Source organism: Mixophyes fleayi, chromosome 5 (assembly GCF_038048845.1).
Source record: "Mixophyes fleayi isolate aMixFle1 chromosome 5, aMixFle1.hap1, whole genome shotgun sequence".
In the NCBI taxonomy this organism is placed as follows: domain Eukaryota; kingdom Metazoa; phylum Chordata; class Amphibia; order Anura; family Limnodynastidae; genus Mixophyes; species Mixophyes fleayi.
This window is the reverse complement of record NC_134406.1, coordinates 95771471-95790744: the sequence shown is the minus strand read 5'-3', so window position 1 is coordinate 95790744 and position 19274 is coordinate 95771471. Positions and strand designations below refer to the sequence as shown.

General features: G+C 39.6%; 1 protein-coding gene across 1 annotated transcript in view; it reads left to right on the top strand.

The window, feature by feature from the left end:
- Positions 1 to 392: 392 nt before the first annotated feature.
- The window catches only part of VPS41 (VPS41 subunit of HOPS complex), a 199865-nt gene continuing 180983 nt past the window's right edge, over positions 393 to 19274 (top strand). Inside the window, exons 1-2 of the mRNA XM_075212579.1 lie at positions 393 to 495; positions 17410 to 17448. Of these exons, the coding sequence (XP_075068680.1) occupies positions 457 to 495; positions 17410 to 17448 (78 nt within the window). The 5' untranslated portion in view covers positions 393 to 456. The remainder of the gene's footprint in view (positions 496 to 17409; positions 17449 to 19274) is intronic.

Here is a 19274-nt window from a genome sequence, read left to right as displayed (position 1 = left end):
CACAATAACAGGCATATTTGTTCGCAAAAAGATAAAAAAAAAAACAACCACTATATTGAGACACATTTTCTATATGTTTATTTCTAAAATACATTGTTGTATAGGCTATACAATGTTTATTATTATTATTAAATATTCAAAGACACTCATTTCATAAAGTTTCCTGCTTGAATTAGCATCCTGAATTGCTTTGTGCTTTTCTTCCAAAAAATAAGCAAACCTGTGCATCTCCAGCGTCACTAGAGACTACAAGTGCCAGCATGCTGGCAGGGTATGCTATGACGTGTAATTCCCCACAGCATGATAGCCACGAGCTGTCTAAACAGGTCGTATATCAGGTTCTCATTACGGTAGTGAATAAAGTTACATAGATTTGAATGATTACTTCTAGCGCATAGTAAGTAGGGAATTGTAGTTCTTTGCCGGAAGTTGTCATGTGATTGTTTTCTTCTTGTAATGGCTGAAGCACAAGGAATTCTTGGATCGCCTGACCAGGTTAGACTCTTATCCCTGTATATTACAGATAGTCCTGTTTTTGCATTTGCGAAGAACAATGTTCCTGAAAAGAAGCCAATTGCTACATATTTTGCCGTCTCTACTTTCGGATATATCTAATCTTAAAGTGCAGGCTATATATCCGGAAGTAGATGCTGTAAAATATGTAGCTTTAATCACAACAGCTGATTTCTCATTGGTGTGTTTATGTCTGTAACTATACATGTGTTGTATAGGAGACGCGCAGTGAACACTATAACTTTTCACAGATGTTTTATTTTCAACAAACAACTTAACTATGTGCTCTTGTAATTTCTGCAAATGCATAATAATATATAAATAGGAAAGTAGAATTATTCAAATTATAGTCTTTTGGCTTACTGTGGATCTAGAGATGTAAGATTCCTTAATTAACCATATGTACAGTAATGAGTTCTCTGTTTTGTGTTTTGGAGTAATAAATGTACCATGCATGTTTTTTGAAAACCCATCTCTTGTTTTAGAGGTGACCTTATCCCTGATAAGCACCCTCCAAATCTCCACTCTGAACCACACTGGCTCCTCTTGTTTCATTTGTGCCCTCTTCCACTTAGAATGTAAGCTCTCTAATGAGCAGGGTCCTTCACACCCTTTGTTTTCATGCCTGTGTTTATTTTGCTACATTGTAGGTGCTGTTTTCCCTACTGTATGGTGCTGTGGAGCACTTTGGCACCTTACAAATCTCCAATAATATGCATACATAACTTAGTAAACTGCTTATTTTATTTATTTTTTTCTTAAAGATAAAGTAATTAATGGTAATATTTAACTCTGTCTTTCCATATTCGACAATGACTGAAACAGAGTTATCAGAGACTTATCTTTAGACATAACCAACGTTATGTCTGTCAGGGGCTTGCTTAGCAAATATGAAGCCTGAGTCATTAAGGTGAGCAAAACATTAAAAATGAGTAAATTTGCACCTGGGCAAAGCCATGCTGCATTGAAGGGGGAGCTAAATTTAAAATGTGGGGACATAATTATACTTGGGGAAAGGCATGTCCTAGATCAACTTCAAATTTCAGTTAGAAATAAAGCTATTTGTGTGTTACAAGAAAAAACAGCCAGTATTTTCCTTATTTGTAAAATAATAAACTAATTTGCATAATGTGAAATGTAGGACTTTAGTGTGCTTATAGCCTGCCCAGCATTGCTGCTAAAGAGAGAAATTGCAGTGTTTGTAGTGCATAATTATGTAATCAGTAAAGCGTCGTACATGTTATAATATGCTTTAAAGCCTCATTCTAAAGCTCATGTCACATGAGTGATTATATTTACTGAATTTTTCCACTGGTTTACTCATACTTGTTTTGTGTCAGATAGCAGTGAATGAAAGTGGTTTTCCTGTCGTACAGGGAAGATGCTACATGCTCTGTGGACATTAATATTAAGCTGCATTGGATATTCTCTTATGTTTGTACTTTTAGTGAAATGCAGTTTATATTGAGCCTAATTCAGTTTACTGGAAGTGTTTTTTTTATTTTTATACAGCTAGCTTTATGATTTCCAAATACTGCAAGTTAATTGTACAGCAGTTTTTTAGACAGTAGCTATACATATATTAGAAAAGCTGTTACTCAGGCCCATGTGACAACACCTTTAAAGATGCAATTGCTCAACTAAATACTGAACTAAACAACAATAAAAACAAATCTGACCAAAAAGCTATATTTGTGTCCCTTCCGTGTGCTGAACATAGATACTTTGAAATTCTGTAGGAGATGCAACTTCTCTAACGAGCCTCAGTCTTAAATGGGACTGGAGAAGTGTGTCAATTAATTTGATCTAAGAAATACCCTTAACTGAGCAGAGTTGGTTGTTTAACATAAATTCAAAACTATATGTCATGATTCAGTCTCAATAATGCCCTTTGCTAATCTGCAGCTTTCAAAGGCCATGAATGCTGGGGCCCTCCACAACTAGGTACTGGGTAAATATAAAAAGAGAGTGCCGATATCCAAGGAAACAACAACAATATTTCGTAAAAAAATAATTTGATAAAACCTTGGATATTTTTCAAGATCAACATTTGCAAATAAACACACTTCCCTGGTGTAGATATTGGCATCACAAATAAAACACCAGGAAATTATATATATTTGCAAATATTGATCTTGAAAAATATCCAAAGTTTTATCAATTTTTTTTTTTTTAATAGTTTTTGTTTGGTTTTTTATTGCATATCATCTTTTTGTTTCATCTGAGTGCTAAGTGTAAATGAGTGTCTGATCTTTAACTGTGAACCCTGTAAGAAGGGTTTGACTTTGTGGGCGTACACCCATAGGTGGCAGCCCCCATTAGATGCAGCAGACGTAAGAAGAACCAGAAATCGTGACAAGACACAAATAGAGACAGGCCAAAGATGGTTAGCAGCGGTTCAGAGTCAGAAAATGAGCTGGAAGTTGGGGTCACAAGTAGAATGGGAGCACAAAGCTTTGCAGACTAGCATACAATAGCCAAATGTAAATAGCTGCTCATGCACAGTGCTATGCACTGTACAAACTTTTAGCCCTAGTGCCTTCTGACTTCAGCACACATGAACATGACGTGTAGCATCACTTCAGGTACTATAGATATCATCATCAGATATCCTCATCGTTTATCGTTTATTTATAAGGCTCCTCAGATGCTATAGCAGTCTACAACAAGGGTACATCAAGGGGGCGTCACGGTGGCTAAGTGGTTAGCACTTCTGCCTCACAGCACTGGGGTCATGAGTTCAATTTCCATTCATGGCCTTATTTGTGTGGAATTTGTATGTTCTCCCTGTGTTTGCGTGGGTTTCCTCCACGTGCTTCGGTTTCCTTCCACACTCCAAAAACATACTGGTAGGTTAATTGGCTGCTATAAAAAAAAAAAAAGTTGACCTATGTTAGGAAATTTAGACTGTAAGCTCCAATGGGGCAGGGACTGATGTGAATGAGTTCTCTGTACAGCGCTGCGGAATCAGTGGCGCTATATAAATAAATGGTGATGATGATGATGATCAAGGCAGGCAAAATACATACAGCGGTTCTATATTAATACAATAGTAATACATAAACCAGATAATACCTAGCCACAAATTAGCACAAAACAAATACATCAGTGCATGTAGCTAACATGATACAGACTTGGACAAATATGTTGGTATCCTTCCACGAAAAAAGAAGAACCCATATATTTTTTTCTGAAATGACTAAAACTGACAAAAGTAGTTGGCATCTATCATTGTTTATTTCATATTTAATAGAAATCAGACTTTGCATTTGAATTTTGATTCCGCAGAATATTTAAAATGATATAACAAATTAAAATGGCATGGACAAAATTGATTGGACCCTTAACCTATTATTTTGTTGAATAACCTTTAGCGGCAATCAAGCAATTTCTGCAGCTCTCTTGGACTTCTGGCATAGTAGAGTAATCAATGAATTGGAGTTTATGTGTATGTTAGGGGATTTAGATTGAAAGCTCCAATGGGGCAGGGACTGATGTGAATGAGTTCTCTGTACAGTGCTGTGGAATTAGTGGCACTATATAAATAGATGATGTTTTATGAGGAAGTAGTTTAATATATAAATGACACCCAAACTTCTCAGCCAATGCAATATATAGTGGCATTCTTTCTTCCAGACTTATGTTATATTTTATTATTATCAAGCACACCTTAAAAAGTATAGGCATCAAAGAAGGTATTTGGATGCTGACACAAAGAAAGATGGTGTTCCTGAAAAAAGTTTATACTCTTCCCCTGGTACAACTTGGCTTTACTAATCCCAGTGCTCTGAAGTATTAGTTTGAATATTTTTTTTTTAATGTTATCCTAGGTTTACTTTCTCTGTCTGCTTGTTGATTTGGTAATGATACCCAGAACATAATCTTAAATTGATTCCTAATTGTAAACCGAAGGCTTACCAAGATCAGAATGAATAAATCTGAACACATTTTCAATGGCCTCATTGGTCTGCTGAACTACTTATTTCTATTGCCCTCTAGCTATTGTTATGGCATGTGGGAAACCTGTTGGGAAGACTTTTCTACGTCCTTAAATGTTCTCTGATCCTCATAGTTTGCTGCATTGTGTTCAAATCCTTCTAATGCACAAATATATTGGTTCTGTTAGACATTGAAATACATTTTCTCTTTCTTCAAATAGAAACGACAAAAGCTTAATGCAGTGAAGATTAAGATATCCTTCCCTCAGGGGGGATAACAGCTTTCCCAGAGGAATAGAACTCAGCAATATTGCACGTTTTGGTGTGCTCTTACATTTCCTTGCGTTTTGATAGCGAATCCTGTACTTTTATTCAGCATCATCATAGCTTTTAAATGTAATGGACCACATTACTTAATAGGACAAGTACCCATCAAGTACATATTTGTGCTAATGCACTTTACCTGACATTTCTCTTTTTAGAGATCCTGAATAGCCTGATAATCTGAGTTTAGAATACACTGAAAGAAAGCTACACACCATTCCCTATATTTTAGCAAGCATCTAAAAATTTACCATATATTAATAAGGTTTGCAAATATACAGTAGAAACTTTTGTTTACATGGTTACTTTGAAAGCTTGTCTCTTGTGACTTACGTATTTCAGAGCGCTTACAGAACACATTTCTTAATTTAGTTTTATGTTCCGTTTTGCTTTTGTTTGTTGCCATCTTAATGGAGTGCGAAATATGTATGTTCAGCCTGCTATCTAAACAGTGTTAACACTAGCTAAACTCAGATTAAGACCAATTTCTACCCTGTGGGTGCAGCTGGTTTTTTTTTTTTTTTTTTTTTTTTTTAAATATGATATTAAAATGCATTGCACAGCTTGCAACACTGCATCATACCTAACAGTGAGTTGCAGATTAAGATCCATCCGACCTAAGGGTGTGTAGAGCTGGACTGACCGGATCAATGGCGGAGCATTTGTGGCTTCCTATTAGTTTGAGCGATCACACCCCACATTAGCAGCATGCATACATGCCTTTGGGCCCAAAATGCCACTGCGCTGAGGTCTTGAGTCCCCTCTTGGCGACAATACAGGCACTATGGTGCAGGAGACGAGCATTTGAGGTAATAAAATATTTTTTATACACAGCTGCCCTTGGCACGCTTAATATTAAAATATGCTTTTTGTATGGGAATACCTGTTACAGCATAGCATAAGCCATTGTTTACATAGTATAAATGTCTCTATATAATAGCAATTGTATTTGTGACCATCTAGTCAGTAGTGTTATAAGCCCTTATCAGTGATAGACAACCTGTGGTTCTCCAGTACATATGCAACTAGAAGTTCCAGCATGATTACCTCTGGGATTTATTATGTATGTATATTTGGAAAAATTATGTCACTTATGGTCTGTATTTGACTATTATCTGGTTGTGGAGTATATTTGCCAGCTTTGTTTTTTGGGTAGGTGAAGTGATTGTGCGGAGTTGGGCAAGGTGTCACAAATTACACATTTTCGCCCACCCCTGCAACACAGTGCTATAATTGCTTAATTTTTCCACGGGGGCAGAACTAAAATGACGCTACTTGCTGCAAATCGCGTCATGGAGGCCCCATCTCTTCCCACATGAAGTGGGCCAATGCGGGAGAATGGGCTGCTCTCATAGGTGTCCGGAAGATCTACCCTGAATTTGTGAGTCTCCCGGACATTACGATAGAGTGGACAAGTATTGGATGGCATATTTGTGGTTTCTGTAAATTCTTAAGGGATTCACAAAATACGAAAATGCAGAAAGACTAATATTAAACACCTTTAATAATAACTTCGGAGAAAAGTATTTTGTTTAGAGTTAGCGAAATTAATATTAATTGTAGTGGTTTTGCATTATTGTGAAGTGTTTTACATTAATGTGGGTCTTCATTTTATTCTACTTTCATATTATGTGGTGGTTATGTGGCATGGTTTTTCTAAACAATGGGGGATGGGACCGGGTTGCCTCAAGGTGGCGCATATCTTTACTGCTGACTAGGGCACAAGGTAATTTGTTTACCGACAAAGGCATTCTACCTTCAATTTTGACAAGCCTCTTTTGTGACCGTAGTTCTATTTAGAGCGTTCATTTAAGGAACAAATTGTGACAGTTTTTCATAATGGTTCCTTAAAAAAAACTATCAAGGAACATTTTATGCTGTAAATATGCTGCATGTAGCATTGCATTTAAAGCCTAATTTGTTGTTTACACAATAAAACCAAAATTCACAAAAAAAAACAATTTTAGTGATTTGCTTGTAAATCACCTTAACATCATGTTTACAGAAAATGTTATGATGGGCATAGCTGCAAGGCTGAAGTTCACACATTTATCTTCAGATTTGGTAATGATATCACCTTGATCTTTTAAATGCCAGATAATTCAAATTTAGGGGTAATTGTATCAAACTCTTGTTTTGTCAAATCACAGATTTTTGCCAGGCATATTTAAAATGGCAATTTAATTTAAAGGTTTTACTTTTAAAGGTTTTAAATAAGTGGGAAAATCTGCAATTTTGTAAATTTAGCTTTTGGATTACACTAAAGTCACAAAGCATAGTAGCATTATTTATGAATTTGGCACTAATTGATTTCTAGACTGTTTTCTATCTTTTTTAACACTTCACATAAGACCAAAAGTGTGTATATGTTAATACAAGTATGGTCTCTATAACTTGTCGACTTTCTTTATCATGCAGTCATTGTTTTCTCTATAGGTAGGTCAAGAAATGCTTACACTCACTGTCAGCATCTTGGTGTAACATTTTATTGCTGTTGACCACTATAAATAGCTTAAGTAAATCTTCAGTTTGCTGACCTCTTGAAGAAGGCACCACATCAGCAAATTTTGTTTCAATGGATACATGAAGGATTGCTGGTCACTTGCACAATATAGTTTTATTACTTGAGAAATATGGAAGACATTATGATCCAAACATTCTCAGAAATTGTAATGAAATCAGAACTTATTAGAGGACTGGGTACATTTAACTATAAACCTGTGCAAAGTTGTTGGCTGGAAGCTGATTTGGTGAATGTCTCTTGAATTGTGTCTAGGACCCTTGCATCTTGAGATTTTTTTTTTTTAACTTGCTTTGTACTTATTGCGGAAATAGCAAATATAGACAGAAGCTAAGAACATAACATAGGATATAAAAAGTTGAGCGAAAAAGGCAAAACAGAACACACAAAAAAGAAAAAAAAAAATAGGCAATCCAATCAGAGATACAGCATATGAAACCAGAAACATGTAGTAGACAAAATACTATCTGTTTTGTTAACACATTGATAACAATATTTTCAAGGGGGATTGAAGAGGAGTAAGAGTGGCAGGAAAACTAGTCATTACTGATAGTGTAAGAAAAAAACCTTCAAAATGATATATGAGGTGTAGGGCTGTGGAGGGGGTGATGGAAGTCCATACACAGGATAGGGAGGAAGCAATAATACAAAAAGATGTAGGAGGGAGGATTTTAATGTCAGAGCTATAGCCAGGGTGCCAAGATCTGATGTAATTTGTTGTCCTTGTCGTATAAATGATTTGTAATCCGGGCAATGAACCAAATATAGGACCTTGAAGCAGATAGGCAGGGAGGATCAATCTATTTCCATGTTTGGGAATAAAATATCTTGCTGCGGCAAGAGTATGGTAGGTCAGTTTCGCAGAATGCTTATGAGTATCTGGGAGTTTGTATCATATGAGAGGTCCAAGGATCCTTGTGGCTAGGACAAAAGGAGGTGTGAGTAGTGAATGGATCTGACCTGATCCCAGAAGGAGGAGATTTTCGGGTATTAATGAACCACATTGTCCGCATCCATGCCAGCTAGTGGAAGAGCTAGAAGAATACATTTTAGCAAGTTTATCAGGGGTGAAATACCATCTATAATAAGCCTTCTAAGCATTCTTCTTCATCAATGTGGAGATGGAGCAGGTGGCCACCTGTTCCTTGATAATTTCCCAATAGCCCTTATCTAGGAGTCAAGACAGCATCAAAAACCATACTGTACAGAGAGGAGATCCTTCCCTTTTGTAGGGGTGAGGAGATACAGAGCTGCTCAAACTGGGAAATAGGCGGGAGGACGTGTGGGGGCGTCTGAAGTGACGCTACAAAATGTCAAATAAATTATTTTGGGGAGGGGGCACAAAAGGGGGAGAGATTAGGAAAGGGAATGGGTAAAGTATAATGATACTTGTATCTGACCACGTTCCTGTGGGATTTCTCCCTAATTTATTAACATATGGTCACTAAGTGAATGTTGTGGTGAAAGTGTATGAAAATAAGTGCCCAAATTGTTAATGTTTTTATATAATATGTGTTTATATTGATTTTCCTTCAATAAACTACATCATACAAAATTCAACAGTTCAATAACAATAGTTAATGGTTCAATATAGGAAACCAGAAATTGTGAATTTTTCATACACTTTCACCACAACATTCACTTAGTGGTCATATGTTAATACATTAGAGAGAAAGTCCACAGGAACTTGGTCAGATGCAAGTAGCAATATACTTTCCTCATTCTCTTAAATCGTAAGGTCTAAAAAGCCTCTACCACCGAATTGTGTGTTTTGGTTTTTTTTTTTGTCTTTTTTTTTCAGAAGGGCTCATTTGATCTTGGGAGACCTACCATGCCACACTAAGTATATAGAGAAGCTTTGAGAGGTTAATCATCTTCATGGCAATGACACTGCACAGCCACATAATAATGAGGGAGTGCCAAATTGCTTTGATTTAATTTTGGCAAAGAGACCCAGATAATTCTCCTGGTACGGGGACTTATAGGTGTTTGTGATATATATGCCAAGATATTTTCTTTTTTTTTTTTGCCGCTTAAAATTAAATTGAGAGGTGAGATGGTGACTAACTCGACTTGGTAGATTGAGTAGCATAGTTTCAGACTTCAAAATAATTTTGTAGCCTGAGAGACTACTATAAAGATTCAGAATTCTGAGCAGAATGGGGAGAGTTGTTCCAGGCTGTTGGAAGGTCAAGAGGACATTTTATGTATATAGTGACAATTTGCTCTCAAGTTCTCCCGTCTGCATATCTCTTATGTCTGGACAGATTTGAATGGTTGCTGCAATGGACTCAGTAACCAGGGCAAATATTAGAGGGGAGAGGAGCCAGCCTTGACACGTACCATTTCTGATGCAGATGGTGTTGTTGGGAGAAGTGTTCACCAGGAATCTCGCTGAGAGATGTCAAAAGAGGGCTTGAGCCCTGTGAGAAAGCTGCCAGAGATACCAAATTTCTCTTTCATCCAGTCTGGGGGACACTGATTACCATGGGTTGTGGAGGGAGCTTGGGGAGTTGGCACCTAACTAGTTAACTTTTAGTACTGCCGACAGACCCCTCCCCTCTACAAGCCCCCTGCCCCCTCTTGTTCAGTTTTTTTTTAGGTGCCCATGGAGTTGGGCAGTGTTTTTAGTACTTAGTGTAATTTTTTCATTTTTATTTCATTTTATTTTATTCTTTTGAACTTTTTTACAGGTGGCAGTGCTGGAGTGTGTTCTACTATAGAGAACACACTCATAGCAGAGCAGCGCAGGCACTCCCCTGTCAGATGAGAGCCAGCGGCTCTCACTGACAGGGACAGGAGGAATGGGTGCCTGAATTGGGAGTGACAAGCGGTCTCACGGACCGCTGTCACTCCTGGAGCCTCCCCGATAACCGGCGCTGCCACTGCAGGCATAGAGCGCCGGTTATCTGATATTTCACATGACAGCGGCCATCTTGGATATCGGAACTTCGGTGGCTAAGGAGAAGGGGGCTATACCAGGATCCCCCCTCATGCATAGGAGGGGGCATCGGGTATTATCCTCTGCAGAGACCTCAACCCTGGAGGTCTCCACTACTTTGCCACATAACCCCTTTTTTGTTTTTTATACGGGGAAGAGAGAGACCACAGAATCAGCTGCAGAGACAGCATTACTGAAGGGGGGAAGCTAAGACATAGAGCTCCCCCCCTCCTTCCAGAGAGAGATGGTCTGTCCCAGTCTTCTGGCACCAAGGAGAAGCCTGGGAAGAGAGAACAGATCTGAGGGAGCAGGCACCAGGATACTGCTGTTGGACTTCTCCCCTGTTTGGCCTATGGGCTAAGTATCAGATTTACTTAAACACATACTCTGTATTGCTGTGTACAAGTGGGCTAGTAGGGGTTATATTATAGTTCTCCTACTTGCTTATGTATTATTTGTGTTTAAGATAATTACAAGTACAACTTTTATATCTAGATTAGTTGATTACTTGTTGTTACACTATTCTCTCCACACATTTATACCTCTCTCTCTATTCAGCTAAATTTAACAATTTAAGTCTGTGTGTTTGGTGTGCCTTCCTTTATTAAGAAATGACAGATAAGGGAAAGGGCCCTATTGCAAAATATTTTACATGTTCTAAATGTAGTGTAAAATTACCTTGTGGGCAGAAGGACCCGTTGGCGCTTTGCTCTGTCTGCGAGGCAGGGGTCCCCCCTGCACAAACCCAGCATATTTCAGCCCCACTGACGGAGGAACCGGTCTGGGTAACCTCCCTGACACAGTCGGTTTCCTCTTTAGCACAGATGGTTTTTCAATCCAATCAATTGCTATCTACTGTGGCAACTTTGGTGGCTAATAATACTAGTACACAGTTGGGCCTCCCTGTTACCACAGGTTCTATTGGAACGTCTTTACCAGGACCTTCCTCTTTTCATACAGACCAAGCCCCTGTTCCCACAGAACCGGCATGGTCTGCAGCATTTATAAAGGGTTTGGACAAACTAAACCAGTTGCTTGAATCCCCAAACATTCCGCCTGCTAAAAGAAGGAGGCCTAGATCTGAAAATCCCCTTATGGTCCTTTCAGACTCTGAGGAGTTTTCAGAGGAAGAGGGGGAAATTAATTCTGATCCTGACCAGGTTCAACCTTTGGGACAGGAAGAGGGCTCTAAAAGCCAATTTATTAATGATTTGGTTTTAGCAGTGAGACAAGCGTTGGACCTCCCAGAACCGGAGGATCCTACTCCTAGAGACAGAAGTCTCTTTAAGAAGGCCAAAAGAAAGGCTATTCGTTTTCCCCCTTCTGTAGAACTTAAGGATTTTGCAGAAGGAGCCTGGAAACAGCCTGATAAGAGGTTCTCTGTTCCCAAAAGGTTCTCTTCCTTGTATCCATTGCAGTAGGAAGATGTGGTTCGCTGGGAGAGTATTCCAAAGGTGGATATACCAATAGCCCGATTGGCCAAGCACACTTTACTCCCAGCTCCAGGTTCTGCATCTCTGCAGGACGTCAATGACCGTAAAGTGGAATCCCAGCTGAAATCTATATTTGCGGCTGCGGGTTCTTCCTTTAGGCCCACATTTGCTTCAGCTTGGGTTGCTAGAGCCATGGAAGCATGGGCAGACCAGCTGGCAGAGGCCTTACAGGACTCTGATTTACTTCCCTCTGGCTTTGCATTTAAAGGAGGCATCGGGGTACCTTTATGAGGCGGCCCAGAATACAGTAGCTGTATCCTCTTTTATTCAGGCTGCATCTATTTCAGCAAGAAGAACGTTATGGCTGAAATCCTGGGAAGGAGATGCGGAATCAAAAAAGTCTGTGGAAACCATTCCTTTTTCTGCAGCAGGTTTGTTCCGCCTGGAATTGGATATCCTGATCTCACAGGCAACGGGGGGCAAAAGCACTTCCTTGCCGGTATTCCCTAGCAGGAGCCGAAACCCTCGGGTCAGCTCCTTTCGTCAGCCCTTTCGGGGGACCTCCTTACCTAGAGGACAATCCTTTAGAGGCAGACAGCCCAATTCTAAAGGCTCCTCTGCCAGGGGGAGATCCTCGTTTGCAGCTAGGCGCCAGGCCTCCAAGACCAAGGAGAAGCCTGCGTCCTGACGACCACTCCTGTTCTCTTGGAGGGGGCGCCAGTGGGGGACCGTCTGTCTTTGTTTCAGGAACAGTGGGCAGCGTCCTCCCAAGATCCTTGGATTCGGGGCATTATATCAGAGGGGTACAGGATAGACCTGCTGGGCCTGGTTCCACATCGCTTCTTCATGACTCCGCTCCTCTGAGATCCATCAAGAAGGCAGGCAATACAGGATTGTGTCGCCTCTCTTCTTTCTGAAAGAGTTATCTGCAGGGTTCCAGATTACCAGAAGGGACTGGGGTTTTATTCAAACCTGTTTCTGGTCAAGAAGCCGGATGGCTCCTTTTGTCCCATCCTAAACTTAAAGGGCCTCAATGTGCACTTACGGGTGGACAAATTTCGGATGGAATCCCTAATGTCAGTGATAAACAGCTTAGAGAAGAATCAGTTTATGGTGTCCATAGACATAAAAGATGCATACCTCCACATTCCCATTTGGATCCACCATCAGTCTCTCCTAAGATTCTCGGTGGGATCCTTCCACTATCAGTTTCGGGCCCTCCCCTTCGGCCTCTCAACAGCGCCGAGGGTTTTCATGAAGATCATGTCAGTTATGGCAGCATGTCTTCACCTGCAAGGAGTTCAGGTCGTGCCTTATTTGGACGACCTGCTCATCAAATCCTCCACAGAAAATTGCTTACGTCATCACTTATCCCTCACCTTGGCGGTTCTCGAGGGCCATGGATGGCTAATAAATTTAAAGAAATCCCAGATGGTTCCGCGTCAATGCATGGTTTTTCTAGGACTCATTATGGACACCAGCCAGCAAAGGGTGCGAGCCAGAGCCAGTTTCAGCTCGTATCTATCACCGGATTTGGAGAGCCTACATCAGATGGTGCGAAAATAGGACATGTCACTCGTCCTCCTTTCGTCTCCCTCGCTTGTTGGCTTTCCTTCAGGATGGCCTGGAAGCAGGGCTTCGGTTAGGTTCTCTAAAAGTCCAGGTATCGGCACTTTCAGTATTTTTTCACCTGAAATTAGTGGATTTACCAGATATTAGGACTTTCCTCCAGGGAGTCTTGCATATTCAGCCTCCCTATGTTCCGCCTACAGCACCATGGGATTTCAACCTGGTACTGGATATGCTTAAAGGACCTCCTTTTGAGCCATTACTTGTGGCAGATTTGAAGTGGTTGACCTGGAAGGTCCTTTTTCTTTTGGCTATTGCATCTGCACGTAGGGTTTCAGAATTAGGAGCTCTGTCTTGTCGGGAACCATATCTGGTTTTCCACAAGGACAGAGCGGTGTTAAGAACCCTCCCTTCGTTCGTTCCAAAAGAAGTTTCGGCTTTCCATCTTAACCAGGAGATTATAGTTCCGGTCTTATCTACTTCCCATTCGGATCATCAGTCTATGGAAAAGTTAGATGTGGTTAGGGCTCTCCGCATTTATGTCAAAAGAACTTCCCAGATTAGACGTACTGATTCTCTGTCCTTCATGATGCTAATAAGAGAGGCTGGGCAGCCTCAAAACTAGGGATGTGCCCCGGCCACTTTTGGTGTCTCGTGTTTTGGGTTCGGATTTGTTTCGCCAAACACCCGACGAAAGGTTTTGGTTCGGATTTAAGGTTTTGTATTCGGATTTATTTTGAAAAAAACATAAGTGTTAAAATCAAGTTTTTTGGTTTATTTTCACTCCTACGCTATTATTAACCTCAATAACATTCAATAACAATAATTTCCACAAATTCCCAGTCTATTCTGCAGAATCAGTGAACTTTGTAATATTGCAGTACCAATGGACTTATACTGCAGGATTGTTTTTGGATATTTTTTTTATAATTATTTTTTTTATAACTTTTTTTGGACTCAGCACAGTACAGCATGAGATATAGCAGGACAGAGGACCACCTAACACAACCTCCCTCTACCCTGATCAATGCCCGAGTGAAGATGGCGGCGGCTAGCGGGGAATTTATAGAATACGAGTATCGCGAGATCAGACAGCGGGATTATGATTTACAGCCTTGGTTTCAGTTTTGCAATTGGCGGGAATACCCGGATCTGTCTCGGATCCGGCTCGGATCGGCAACGTTCGGGTGGGCTCGGATTTCAGATATCCGAGCCCGCTCATCTCTACTCAAAACAGTCCATTGCAAGATGGATTATGTCAACCATCAGGCAAGCTTACATAAAGGCTAACCATCCTGTGCCGGAGAGACTTACGGCCCATTCCACCAGATCGGTAGGGGCGTCGTGGGCAGCGAGAAATGGGGCTTCTGCAGACCAGCTTTGCAGGGCAGCCACCTGGTCCTCCTACCTCACCTTTACAAAATGTTACCAGTTTAATGTATTTGCATCTGCGGATGTAAATTTCGCTCGAAGTGCTTTACGAGCGGGATTTTCAGAGTAGTCCCACCCTTAGGGGGCTGCTTTAGAACGTCCCCATGGTAATCAGTGTCCCCCAGACTGGATGAAAGAGAAAAGAGGATTTATGTACTTACGTTAAATCCGTTTCTCTGATTCCGTCTGGGGGACACGAAGATCCCTCCCTTCTGCTTTTCTTCTGTGTGCTCTTGTTTGATTGGCCTTTTCTCCTTGGGCTTTTTAATTAACTGAACAAGAGGGGGCAGGGGGATTGTAGAGGGGAGGGGTCTGTCGGCAGTACTAAAAGTTAACTAGTTAGGTGCCAACTCCCCAAGCTCCCTCCACAACCCATGGTAATCAGTGTCCCCCAGACAGAATAAAAAAAACGGATTTAACGCAAGTACATAAATCCTCTTTTCAGTGAAGATTGAGACATGATATTCCATCAAAAACCTTCTCTGCATCAAGGGATAGGACGATGGCTGGGGCATTCCGTGTATTAAGAATGTAACTCAGATAAACGGCCCTCCTCCATTTATCCCTTGCCTAATGGCCCGGGACATACCCTCCCTTCATCATAATGGATTATGGAGTGAAGTACCAAATTAAGTCTATTTGCCTGAATTTTCGCATACAATTTCATATCCGAATTAAGGCTGGGAGATGGGGAGGTAGTTATAGATGTATTTGCCCTCTCTGTGGATCACTGAGATTTGAGCCTCCAGGATGTCCTTAAACCATGCCTCCCTTTGAGTTTGGAGTTGAAGAGAGTATGCAGTTGAGGGATCAAGATGTCAGCAAATTTCTTGTACTAAACAGCCGTAAATTCATCAGATTTTGGCCCCTTCCTTACTTTTGGGATTTTATAACCTGTGTAATCTCCTCCAAAATAATTTCAGCTACAAATTGTGTACTATCTTGGGGAGATTAGCAATGGCAAGGAAGTCCTCAGTCTGCTGGGTCTACCATTGCTCGGATGAGATACCAGAAGGTTGAGGCAGGTTGTGGAGTTTAGTGTAATCAGATTGGAATTCAGAGTGGATCTGCTAGGGATCATAACTGTAGAATGCCATCACCTTTCTCATATTAATGTTTTTTTAGCCACTTCAGTTTAGTAGCTGCCTGGCGGGAAAGGAGAAGATTAAGTCCTCTAACAGAGCTGATCTTCTGAAGAGTAATAGGTTATGTGGTAGATTTGTGCTGCAATTCCAAAGCTTGTAAGAAGTCAGTGAACAGCCTGGTCTGAGCCAGTCCATGTTTTTTGGATATAGATGCTAAGGCAATAAGATTACTTTGGAGTGCTAGGCATCCTATAGGGCCATTGTGGAGATATCAGGTGTGTCATTTGTTTTAAAATCTCTCCTCCATAAATATTTCAAGTGAAACAGTATTTTTGTTATGGAGGAGGGACTTACGGAGTCTCTAGGTTGCCTTATGTGGGGTGTAAGGGCTAAGGAAGAGAGGGCTGCTAAGATAAGGGTATGATCTGACCAGGTGGTAGGGAAGATATGGGAGCAGGTAATTTTGAGGCTGAAGTCATGGCTGAGCAGGATCTTGTCTATTCTAGAGTAGGTGTTGTGTCAGGGGAGAAAAAGGTGTATTCTCTGGCCAGAGATTCACTATGAAACGTAAAGGTTATGGAGTATTAGAAAAGCTTTAGTAAACGGACGGGGCATCATAAGAAGTGGATCTGTCTATACTAGGAGCTATACCTGCATTAAAGTCCCCTCCCTTGTTCTCCTTGATTTATCTTTCTTCACTTTGGATAGTATGTTGGCTTGACTTATATTATATGGCACAAATTTACCTGTTGTAAACTATAGGCAGAGACATTTAGTTGCAATTTCTCATAATAAGTATGTTTTGGGTTTTGTTTAAATAAACCACTGGGAATTGCACCATGTAGTTCTTTTAATGTTTATAAATAAGATATTCCAGTCATCATTTTTAACCACCTTATTTCTTTTATAATTCACTGTAATCTTATGCCAGTCTTGACATACACTGTTGAGTTTTACTTTACAGGGTCATTAAGTGGCATGTGTCCCTCTTTCCAAGGCATTTATTTGTAACAGACATATTTGCTATCCCTATTTCACTGTAGAAACCTCAACGTCACTTTCTGCCCGAACTGATGTCATTGAACTGATAAAATAAGACTGGTTGTGCTTAAACATATGTTTTATGAAATGTGTTTCAGGGATTGTGGGGATTGACAATAATCTGATCTATGTCCTGTCATACCATTCCTCTCATCCTACCTGGTTCAGCCCATGCACCAGTTTCAGCTTCTAAGCTTCTTGTAAGCTTGTGAGCAGGGTTCTCTTACCTCTCTGTCTGTATGTATTACCAAGTATTGTCTTATTAATGTTTGTTCCCAATTGTAAAGCGCTACGGAATTTGCTGGCGCTATATAAATAAATGTTGTTGATGATGATAAGTAACCTCTCTTAAGCGTCAGTTGACTGTTTCATGCATGTGTGAGATAAATGACGAATAATTAAAAAAACGATGCTCCTTACACATGTCCTTATTTGGTGATTTAAAGATATCTGACTGAGTTTACTTAAATTCTCTTTTAAATAAATCTGAATTTTTATACAAAATTTATAGCACTAGGCTATATTTTTACTAATGTTTTAGAAAGTTTTTGATATATATTTAGTAACATGCTTGTTCTTTACTAACATGATTTCTCATGTTATTTTTTTGTAGGAGGCGATGTCTCCCGAAGAATCCACAGAGGAATCGGAGGTGATTGCTATACATTATAAATAATAATGTGATTTAATTTCTCCATTGTAATCAAGAATTTTCAATACTGTCCCGTATGGTCCCTTATTGTTGTAATTTACGTTGTCTCTTGGAGCTTAATGTAAATGTCCAACAGCTAATTGGAATTTTAAAATTTATCAGTAGAAAAAGAAAAATCTGTTTCCAATTTATCCACACACATAGCAGATTCACACTGAGGCCTTATGGTGTACTAGCAGATGAAAACACGAACAATAGTAATCATCTTTCAACCAGACTTAGTACTCACCATGTTAACAATCTCTTAAAAATATGGCAGACATCTGCAAGGCTCTCTGGGGGTAGAGAGAAGTAAGTGGGTATGTGGTCAGCAGTGCCAGCTTCCTACTAACACTCAAGGTAACTGAAATCCTTCCAGAAATGCAAGGTGGACAGAGTCCAGGGGGTAAATGTATGAATGTCCGATTTCTGCAAGTCGCCGGAAATCGGCGACTTTGCAGGTAAAATTTTAAAGGGGCGATGGCTTGTAAAGGCAAGTTTGCCTTTACAAGCCATCGCCGATTTAAATTTTCACTGCAAAGTCGCCGATTTCTGGCGACTTGCAGAAATCGGACATTCATACATTTACCCCCAGGTTTCTAGTGATGCCCGTATAACTTACAAGTACTGTGTTTTTTTTTTTTGTTTTTTTTTTTATTAATGTGTATTGTTCCCTATAATAAAGTGAAGCTAAGGACAAGTTATGTTGCCTTATGACTCATTTAATATTGTTAACAGATTGATACATATGTAATCAAAATGAATAGGTTAGCACAAAGAAGCCTTCTAAAATAATTGTATATTGGCAAACAAAAACTAGTGTGTGTTTCTGATTGCGTTTGAATTGCAGTTCTAAAACATGTCCTTAACTTTCTCTTTATGTATGACACATACATAGAGCAGTTTTTTTTTTTTTTACTATAGTCAAAATTACAAAAAAACTCTGACACTGACTTGTCACTGCTGTTAACATTTCAGCACCTGTTTTGCATAGTTATGACCGTGCATCCTTCTTTTCGTATAATCGTGTTCATGTGCTGCAGTTGGATAGAAGCACAAAAAAGAGAGGCCTGAAAAATGTTCACAATGCCCTAATAATCAGCAAAAGAATGATCAGAATAAAATGAATGTGATCAATAATTAACGCTTTGGTAAATGTGGTTAAAAAAATGAAAGGTGGATGTTATTGGCCTGCGTGTGCATTTATCCTTGACCACACTAACCAGCCTCAATTGTGCTAGAAGTGAAGCTGAATCTTTGCCCCAGGGCTGAAAGGCCTGATCCAGTATGGCCATGAACATATATGGCCAAATTAGACACTGATTATGTCACAATGACCAAGTAACAGGAGCAGAACGTGTCTGGCCAGCTTAATTTACTACTTGATACAATCTCACAATACTTCAGATTCAGATTTATGAACTTTTTGCTGCTTGCTGTAATTACTGAAGATACCTTAGAAGCCTAGTGATCTTTGTACCAATTTCCATATATTTTCCCAATTGTCATTAGGATCTCTTTGGGTTTATAACTTTCCTAATGTTTACTGGATTCCTCCTGTTTCCTCATATATATATATATATATATATATATATATATATATATATATATATATATATATATATATATATATATATATATATATTTATTTTAGTAACTTTCACTGTGTTTTTGTACAGGACAGTTGAAATGGCTTGTGTCTTTAATTAAAAGTGCCGTACATTAAATAAAAGAAAAAAAGAAATACACGTTCTTTAAGAAATTGATTTTTGAAAGCAAAGCTGTGA